Below are 10,138 nucleotides of genomic sequence, written 5' to 3' on the forward strand. Positions count from 1 at the left end.
TACCTTGGATTTAGGGTATATTTACACTTTGTAATTGATAATGACAGCGATGATTCTAATCATTAGTGATTATTATCGTTGTTGTTGTTGTTGTTTTTATTTTCTTATCTTAGTTAAATCTTATTGTATTTATTTTATTTCTTTTAATAAATTACCGATTTCGTATTTAAACAATTAATGAATATATTATTATTTAATTTTTTTCAATTTCTGCCGAACAAAAAATGATCCATATATTTTTATAAAATAACTCATGTTCTTCATGGTAAATGTTCAATAAAGGCAATAATGGAAAATTTTAAAACTAGCGAATTGAATTTTAGCATAAAATTGGCAAAATATAAAATAGCATAAAGGAAAAATAATTAAATTTGTAGAATTGATTAAAAACTGAATATAGGAAGAAAAATAATTTAAAAGGGTTAAAAAAATGACTAAATAACAGCAAAAATGTGAAGGAAGGAGATGAATGACCGGCGTCGTTTGCATCCATATTGCAACGTTGAAATGTTTTGTAAATAAAATTTTCATTATGGTTTTTAACTAATTGTTTAGTTAATTAAAATAAATTAATATAATTTATTTCCATAAATATTAGTGAATAGTAGTATTTTAATATTTATTAATTTTCAAAATTGAGCTGACTTAGATTTTTAAACTCAAACTTGATATTTTGATATTCGACCCGTAACGCATATTAAGGCCACGTTTGTTTTTCATTCTTTCCCCATTAAAATGAAAAATATGACCGTTATCCATCACATTAAGCCACCAAATTTGAATTTTTATATCTTGTGTGGAATAGATAACGGCTATATTTTTCATTCTTATTTTTACGAAAATGAATACTAAACGGGATCTAAATATAAAATTGTTGTGCAACTAGTAATTATTTAGTTCGGTTTGTTTATCATTCTCAAAACATTCTTTTATTCTAAACTTATTTTCAATCATGCATTTTTACAATAAAACATAGGGAAAATTGTAGTAGCAGTCCTCAACCTTTTCATTTTTGCAGACTTTATCATAACCGTCATTTTGTACGAGTGGAGATTCCTAACCTTTCATTAATATGCACCTGAGGTCCATCTGGACGGAAACCATTCAAAATACCATCAGTTGACCAGGAAAATCAAGGAATCAACATCTAATAAAACCGTCCAAAACATCGTCCAAAAATATATCAACATTCAATAAAATCGTCGCGGTAGCAAATAGTTCAAGATATTTTCCCGATCTACTGACGGTGTTTTGGACGATTTCCGTCTAAATGGATCTCAGATGCATATTATGAAAGGTTAGGGGCTTTCGTTGATATAAAATAAAGGTTAGAGTAAAGTCTGTAAAAAATAAAAAGGTTAAGGACCGCTGCTGCAATTTTTCCTAAAATATTTTGCACGTAGACCTAAAATTATTCCCTATTTTTTTTATTATTATCACATATTATTCAAAAAATTGTCATTCTAAAATTTATTTTTTCCAAAATACATTTTTTAATGATCATCAAATAGGGGCTCAATTACAAAGTAAAATATCATGGGATCTTCTAATATTGGCAAAACTTTATTACAAGCCTTATCCATAAGTTGTTGGTAGAGAGCATTAATGTTGATCCCATATGCCGTTTCTGGTTTGTCTGCCTAATAAAGAATTTTGCTTTATTTGTACTCAATTCCTAGCAACCTAATAAATAATTGCTTTTGTAATCACAAAAACAAAGGTACAAATCTAATATTAGGTTAAAAAAGTAATTTAAATTTCATACAATAAAAGTTTTAAAAGTCACGAGTAACATAAGATTCTACTCAAAGTTATTTTTATTTCCAATCATGATAAAAAATACTTATAAACACACGAGTCATAATTTCTTAGAATTCGAAGAAAGAATCATGATCGGTAAAATCCATAATTATTAGATTCGTTTCCCATCTTTGTAATATCTTATATGCGCATGTTCGATCAAAGCATAATTTCTTAAAATTCAAGGAAAGAATAATGATCGTTGCAATTCATAATTATTAGATTCATTTCCCATCTTTGATACATGAACATCTTTGACCTTGTTTAAAAATTATCTATTAAAAAAATAAGTGTCTATTTGGCATAACTTTTTAGAAATCAAAAGGAATTTTTAAGATTCAAAAATTTCATGTAGTTTTATCGAAAAGTTCTTCTAAAAAAGTAAAAGCAAAAATAAAATATGTCTGATTTTTATTTTAGTATTTGTCTTCGAAGAAGGTCTAAATCACGTTTGGGTTGCATGCTAATTTTACAAGTAAGAAATTATTTTATTTTATTATATTTTAATAACTATGAGTGTTCGGATCAACTTAAATGCATCTCGACTAATCCCATGAGACCCTAAAATTTACAGTCGAGATACTCACCTTAGTGCCCTTAAGGGACTCGAATTGGTGACCATTGAGAAACAAGTCTAAAACTCGACCACTGAGATATGAAGACAATGCACGCACACTTTTCACGTTTCGAGGACTTCAATGTTATTACAAATAAAAGGTTGGGAAACCCAACCCAGCTGGAATTTACCCAAAATCATGTTTGATAAATAATTAATTTAAACTGAATTTAATTTATTTTTTCAGCACAATAAAAATACCAGAAAAATAATAAAAATCACTGTAAATGAAAATAATACAGCAACTACCGCTGACCGTTTGGTTTTTGAGAGAAGAGAGTGACATCTCCACCGAAGAAACGACGACGTTACATCGACTCACCGACGCCATTCTACTCTCTCTTTCCTATTCTTCTTCCTCAATTGTTTGTTTGTTGCGTCAGATCTCTGATTTAGATTTCCCTTTTAGGGCTAATCCTTTCTTTTTATATTTCCTTGCTGTACTCGCTGTATAAATACAGGATATACAAGTGTATATTTACGTTTTGGCGGTGATTATTTGCTTAATTGTACACCACATTTGAGATTTACGTTTTGGATAGTTAGAATTTTGGTTCTTTCGATTTCCACGGGGTAATGGCGGTGGTTTCTGGACCCGTGACACCGGGACAGGTACGATTTCGACTTGTACAAGTATTTTGTTATTTTTTCTTGCAATGGAAATGAATGTGATCTTATTCTTAGTTCATCGGATCTCTGAAATGCAAAATTGGATTAATATGGTGGCTGTAGTTGATTTTTTCAAGTAAATTCGGTGTGCAATTTAGGGCTGAGAAGAAAATGCTACGCCTTGGGGTTAAAAATCTCTTATGTTTATTATGATAGCTTGTTGGAATGAAGGTTTTTCCGTTGAGCAGTGATGATTGGATTAGTCTATTGAGTCAAATTTCGTGGAGAATAAACTGGAATTGAAGTATTAATTTCAGTTTGAAAATGTATTCTATACTTCAAGATTTATAGTGATGACTCAAGAAATTAAATTTCATCAGAGTGACTTCCACTCTGATGGTCAGTATTTTGCTTTAATAGCCTGTTGTGGATATCTTAATATTTATAAGATTGAAAAAATATTCATTTTAACCAGAGAGAAAGTGGTAAGGGTAGTTCGGTTTAGACTTTGCTTTCAGTTTCCTCGGAATAATATGCTCATGTATGACATTTTGTTTAGTCCAGTTGCAATCTCTTTTCTGTGGTATCTTCTACATTTTGTTAACCTGAAAACTATTCTTGAACTTAATATAAAGCGAAACCCTTTATTATGATGTTCCAGGTTTCATTTTTGCTTGGAATCATCCCAGTTTTTATTGCGTGGATATACTCTGAGTGCTTGGAGTATAAGAAGTCATCATCCCCATCTAAAGTGTAAGCATGTCTCCCATTTCTGTCCATCATCTTCTTTAGTTATAGAATATTATTTTGATTTACCTACCTATGTGCTTTGAAGAAGAACAACAATTGTCCGTTCAAGAAGCACTTAACGTTCTATGAAATCATTAGAGAAAATAGTGTTTATGAAACATCTTCTTATGCTCTGTGGCTTACATGTTTGGGCAGCAGTCATTCAGACAGTAATCTGGTTGAAATGGAAAATGGCACAATAAAGGAAGAAGACCAGGCTGTGTTGTTGGAAGGAGGTCTTACAAAATCAGCCTCCACAAAGTTGTCGACTCCATCAATTAAAACAAACTTGATTAGGTATATCTGATTTGAAAATTCAGTATCTGTGTGGGTTTCCCTTTTGATCATGTTCATTTTGTCTTGCTTAACTTTATTCTTCTTGATTTTCTAGGTTTGTGACTATGGATGACTCATTCTTGCTTGAAAACCGACAAATTTTAAGAGCAATGTGAGTTGTTTGATTATTTTGATTGCATTACATGAAGGTTCTATTTCATTTTTCCATTAAATGGATGACAATTTAATGCAGGTCTGAGTTTGGTGGGCTTTTGTTCTATTTTTACATATGTGACCGCACAAACTTGTTTCCAGATTCCACCAAGGTGCCCTTCACGTTTCTGACTTCTTTCAAAAATCAGATTTTTTCCTACTCTGCACAGAGTATTTCCTGTGAAACACATTTTAGCTTTATCTTCTTCATTTACCAGTATTTTGCATTTCCATTTCATATAGAATTTGATGATCAGCATTACATTAATTTTCTTTATTGCTATATTTACTAATTAATTTTTCTCGGGCCTTTTTCCCCTCTGAACAGAGCTACAATCGCGATCTTTTCCTTTTTCTCTACATTCTTCTTATCATAACTTCAGCAATGACTTCGCTGAAGAAACATAATGACAAGTCAGCACTTTCTGGGAAATCTATACTTTATCTTAATCGCCATCAGACTGAGGAGTGGAAAGGATGGATGCAGGCGAGTGTTTTTGTCACAAACTATTCATCGGAACATGTTAATGATTTTTAAATAATTAGGAACCGATTCTTTTATATCCTCCCTCCCCATATTTTGTTTTTTGTGAAGTTAGGAATTTTTCCTATACTTTTCTACTATTTAGCTTCCTCTAAGCAGCCACCAAATGTCTTTAGTATACTCTCTCTCTACACACGAACTTTATGACAACACATCCCTTTTTCTTATGTTTTATGTAGGTTCTTTTTTTGATGTACCATTATTTTGCTGCATCGGAGATATACAATGCGATTCGAGTTTTCATTGCTGCTTATGTCTGGATGACGGGCTTTGGAAATTTCTCCTACTATTATATTAGAAAAGATTTTAGTGTTGCACGGTTTGCCCAGGTGAAAAATTGCTTCATTTTTTTGTTTTTTCTGTCTGTACCCCAAAACTGAACTTGGCGCTCTGCTTTTCAGAATTTTTAGTTTCTATGAGAGTTCTAATTAGTTTATCTTCGTTATGCAGATGATGTGGAGACTAAACTTTTTTGTGGCATTTTGTTGTATTGTTCTTAACAATGATTATACGCTATACTACATCTGCCCAATGCACACACTCTTCACTCTTATGGTGTATGGTGCCCTTGGTATTGGCCACAACTATAATGAGATAAGATCAGTAATGGTTCTTAAAATTTTGATGTGCTTTCTTGTGGTTATCTTGGTTTGGGAAATTCCTGGAGTTTTTGACCTGGTTTGGAGTCCCTTCACTTATCTGTTAGGTACGTAATCATCAATGAACTTGTTACCATAATTCAGCCAATTGATTTCTATTGTTTTGTTTTGTCCCGAAAAATCAGACCTTGCTGAAAGATTCTGAAATTCAGGTTTAGAATTCCACTGTTTTGTTTTGAGGCCTTAAATGCCTGGTAATTGTTTATCTGAATGACAGGATATAGCGATCCTGCAAAACCGAATCTTCCTCGACTGCATGAGTGGCATTTTAGATCCGGGCTTGATCGTTATATTTGGATAATTGGAATGATCTACGCCTATTTTCATCCGAATGTACTATCTTAAAACATTGTACTTTCACAGTGTTTCTCCCTTGATGAATTTTTGAAGTCTAGTGATTATTTCATTGCAGGTTGAGAAGTTGATGGAGAAACTGGAGGAGTGTGACACAAAGCGGAGACGGTCAATCAAAACATCGGTTGTCATAGTTTCTTCAATTGTAGGTCACATAATTGAATTCAAAATAAAGGGACCATGACATCTGTTTGTATTTTAGATGATTTATCTGATTGTTTAGTAAATTTTGTTATCTGATTAATTGCTAATTATCTGCCGTAGGTTGGCTATTTGTGGTATGAATTCATCTACAAGTTGGACAAGGTTACATATAACAAGCTCCATCCATACACGTCATGGATTCCCATAACGTATGTGCTGAAGTTTTGAATTTACCTGTCCTAACGCTTCTTTCTTATTTTATGATATCATCACCTATGTCCTTTTTGGGTGGGAACAATTTCTATTATAAAGCTTTAACTGATTCATGCGTAACAAGATTTACCCTGAAAGGTTTTCTTAAAGATCTCCTTCATAGTTTGCTTCTCTTTTCCCCAGTGTTTATATTTGTTTGCGGAATTCTTGTCAGCAGATTCGGAATTTTTCATTGACCCTTTTTGCGTAAGTTCTATATCGTTTTTATTTTTAGTCATTAACTGCATAACCTTTTCAATTGCACTAGTGGCATGAAATATTGCATTCATATTCGTTTGATTGTTCAAGCTCACCCTTGCTATCAGGTGGCTTGGCAAAGTTACTTTGGAAACCTATATTTCCCAGTTTCACATCTGGCTAAGGTGAGTGCACTTTATTTTTCCTATTTCAGTTGTTTGGTTTTATATTTTATTTATTGAAATGATTTAGTCTATATCTCTTGTATTCATCGAGGACATTCATTATTTTTAATGAATACTTGCAATTGAACCATGTATACATATAGCCTCAATTGAGAAGAATTTATAAATAGATAGAAACGAATGTTGATAAGTGAATTGTACTTGTGGATCCACTAGAATATGTGGTTGAAAACAATGTTTGACCATTTATAAATGATTTATATATTTGACAAACGGAATATGGTTATTTACTTTTAAATGTCTATTTTATTCACTTCTTTCAATTTGTGCATGAAAGAACCTTTTTTATACGAGCATGTACCCCACCACATTGTAGATGCGACAAAATATTGCCATTTTTTTTTAATCTTAAATCTATTTTCCTGCCATTTTACGCTTGTAGAGGCTTAAATTTAACCAAATGAACTTTTTGGAAAAGAACACGAGTTGCAAAATCTTGAATTTTAAGGGTTCCTGTGCAATGGCTTAACCAACATGAAAATTCAATAGATGCCAAATTAATGGAGGTGTCATCAGATTTTATTTACACTCGTGCAGGTCAAACGTGCCTAATGGACAGCCTAAATGGCTACTCTGTTTGATCCCAAACTATCCTTTGCTTAATTTCATGCTCACGACTGCCATTTACATCTTGGTGAGTGAATCATTACTTATCTTTGGATTATATTTAACTGATAATTTTTTCCTTTTTCCTTTGAACTTTTCGTTTGCATTTTTGTTTACTGGTATAGGTATCATATCGGCTTTTTGAGCTGACTAACACATTGAAGTCAGCTTTCATACCCACAAGAGATAATAAGAAGCTATTTTACAATTTTGTTGCGGGAGCTGCTATCTGTGGATGTTTATATTGCATCTCATTCATGCTTCTGCAAATCCCTCATTAATGGTAAGTTATTTATGCCATTAACTAATGAATTGCACATGATACACACTGCTTATGGACAACCAGCTTATGGCCAAGAGTTATGTTGTTGATAATAGGGCAACTTCAGGGGTTTATTTTTACACGGAAATAATGGTAAAGTTTGGAGATCAAAGAAATCTTGTGAAGGAATATATATTTTGATTGCGCGGCATTGCACCATAGGGGTTTGCATCTCACTAGAAACTTTTGCAACCATTAATAAAGCCCTTGTTTGAACCCCATTTTGGAGAAAACAATGCATTTTGGAGAACATGTTATTAAAACTTAAGAATTTTTTCGATGTACATTTAAAATTATTTTATTGGAAAATGTGGTTGAAAATGAGTTTTGAAAACATGAATTTTTGATATTAGCCATTGTTCGAGCCCCATTTTGGGGAAAGAATATATTTTGGAATAGTGCTTTTTGGAGAATATGTGGTTAAAAAATAAGATTTTTTTTTTTCGATTTACTTGTAAAATTATTTTATTGGAGAACATGATTTAAAATGAGTTTTGAAAAAACTGTTTTTTTTTAAATGGGGCTCGAACAAGGGCTTAATTTCTTAAAGAATGAATTAGTATGAATTCCAAATTTTTTTATTTTTATTTTTTTTAAAATTTTTTTATTCTTAGGTTCATCATCTCCAATAGGAGCAAATTAGATTGACTATTAGACTAATGTTAACATAATTTGATTTACCAGAAAAACGATCTATTAACCTAAGATCGATTTCAGAAACATTCTACCTATCAAAGAACAACTAAATTATACCCTTGACGAAGAATTACGGAATGGTATGAATTTAATCTGTAGATTATAGAGACCTTCATATGGAGTAAGGGCTCATTTGAACTCTTAAGATAATATCAAAGAAGATAATAACCACCCCCCTCTCCCACTCCATGTTTAATTTTTCTCGATCCTTTGTTTGCCATGCCCACTCCTTTTCGTATAAGAATAATACTACTTGTACATAAGCAATTACATAATGATTTACATACAAATGAGGTGTCAAAAAAAGAGTGAAGAAGTTTTATTTTATTTTTTTGGTTGAAGAAACTTTGACCTAATCATACCTCATCACATCATGTGTATTAAACTATTATGTGAACCTATTGTGTACATGTAGCACAACCGTTTATATAATTGCCATGCGCATTAACCAAAATATCCGTATGGTTTGTACAGATACGAGAAATCATCATCTATGGGTACTAAAACACATTGGTGAACATACATGGACAGCAGGGAAGGCGGAACTAGTCGGCGAAGCTGATGTGTCCAATAATTTTGTGGAATATCACTTGCATTACAGCGTCCAGGTTTTTGCCTCCGAAGGTAGACGAGGCAATGCAGTCATAGAAAAAGGAAACGTTTTGTTTGTGGATTACCACGCTTGTATTATTTTTATTTGTTACATCCTCCCCCATAAGAAAAATACAGGGAAAAGTAATATACACGTGTTCTCTGGGAACATGTTTTGGATAATTATTACAGGCATTTTTTATGGGTCATTCAAAATTCGGATGTTATAGTGTAGGATCATGCTATGAGTACAAAATGTGATACAAAATTAACAAATGGCGGCCGCCGATTGGAGGCGCAGTTGGCCCCCAACTACGCCTCCAATCGGCGGCCGCGCCACTTGTTGATTTTGTAACCCATTTTGTATATGATTTAGTACAAATAGAATAATCCTATAATTTATACTAGAAGGAAAAATAACTGCAAGTATTGTCTAGTGGAAGCAAGATTCTAAAGTATTAAGACGAGAGCATGGAGGTTAAGTTTCAAGCCTTGGAAGTTTTAATATTATTTTAAATAATGTAGATAAACAAATAAATAAAATAACGCATAACTTATATATATAGGAATTGCATACATATTTTTCAATTTTTCAATAAAAAAAACATAATTCTCAAAATTATAAATACTCAAAAAACAAAAAATATTTTGTTGGTGATGGAAAAAACTATATTCGTAAGCTGAATTTGGATAAATTATTTCATTTTCAAGTTTTAACATGATTAAGCATTTTGTTGAGCAAGACTTCAAAACAAGAATAAAATCCCTTGCCAAAGGAAAATGTGTGCGCCTTAAGCAATGAACATAGAGTTGATCTTTTATTTTTCCATCTAAGCTTGAGGCTAGGCATTTCTTTGAGCTTCTAGTCGGGATGGATATTATAGAACACCGAGTCTACAAGAGAACTTCAAAAATCTTTTGAATATGTTCGAAGTTCTGAAAACCATCACATGGAAAAGGCGAGGGTTCGCAATAAAAAACAAAGATATTCGAAATTTTAACAAAGAGGTGCACTCCTACCTTGATGATTATGCTAGGATGAAATTTCAGGAAGGATGAAAAAATATGATGCTTCAAAAGAAGAAAGTGGATGTAGAATGAGCAGTGCATAGATATGTATTACCTGTGGAACAATTGTAAGTTTAAAACAAAGTTTGACTACTGAGTAGCTAAGAAACAGAGGAGAGCAGCCCCTCGGGGCACTTCTCCACTGGCAAAGGACGG

General features: G+C 32.4%; 1 protein-coding gene across 2 annotated transcripts; it reads left to right on the forward strand.

Moving 5' to 3' along the window:
* Nucleotides 1-2,650: 2,650 nt before the first annotated feature.
* On the forward strand, nucleotides 2,651-9,130 carry LOC111412215 (protein REDUCED WALL ACETYLATION 3-like). Of its 2 annotated transcripts, none has more exons than XM_023043043.1 (16): nucleotides 2,651-3,028; nucleotides 3,687-3,778; nucleotides 3,971-4,111; nucleotides 4,206-4,262; nucleotides 4,344-4,416; nucleotides 4,632-4,790; nucleotides 5,027-5,176; nucleotides 5,298-5,553; nucleotides 5,724-5,839; nucleotides 5,919-6,005; nucleotides 6,125-6,213; nucleotides 6,401-6,463; nucleotides 6,583-6,639; nucleotides 7,237-7,333; nucleotides 7,431-7,588; nucleotides 8,798-9,130. In XM_023043043.1, exons 1-15 carry the CDS (start codon nucleotides 2,993-2,995, stop codon nucleotides 7,584-7,586), a joined length of 1,629 nt encoding a protein of 542 aa, XP_022898811.1. In that variant the 5' UTR covers nucleotides 2,651-2,992; the 3' UTR covers nucleotides 7,587-7,588; nucleotides 8,798-9,130. The 2 variants fall into 2 exon arrangements, with proteins under 2 accessions (XP_022898811.1, XP_022898812.1); XM_023043044.1 differs by having other exon boundaries at nucleotides 3,974-4,111.
* The last annotated feature ends 1,008 nt before the right edge of the window (nucleotides 9,131-10,138 follow it).

The sequence above is a fragment of the Olea europaea genome, chromosome 16 (genome assembly GCF_002742605.1).
Source record: "Olea europaea var. sylvestris chromosome 16, O_europaea_v1, whole genome shotgun sequence".
Classification (NCBI taxonomy): domain Eukaryota; kingdom Viridiplantae; phylum Streptophyta; class Magnoliopsida; order Lamiales; family Oleaceae; genus Olea; species Olea europaea.

Coding starts and splice junctions, on each gene's coding strand:
- LOC111412215 (XM_023043043.1), top strand. CDS start 2,993: ATGGCGGTGGTTTCTGGACCCGTGACACCGGGACAG. Junction 4,263..4,343: donor CGACAAATTTTAAGAGCAAT/GTGAGTTGTTTG, acceptor AATTTAATGCAG/GTCTGAGTTTGGTGGGCTTT. Junction 6,214..6,400: donor ACGTCATGGATTCCCATAAC/GTATGTGCTGAA, acceptor TCTTTTCCCCAG/TGTTTATATTTGTTTGCGGA.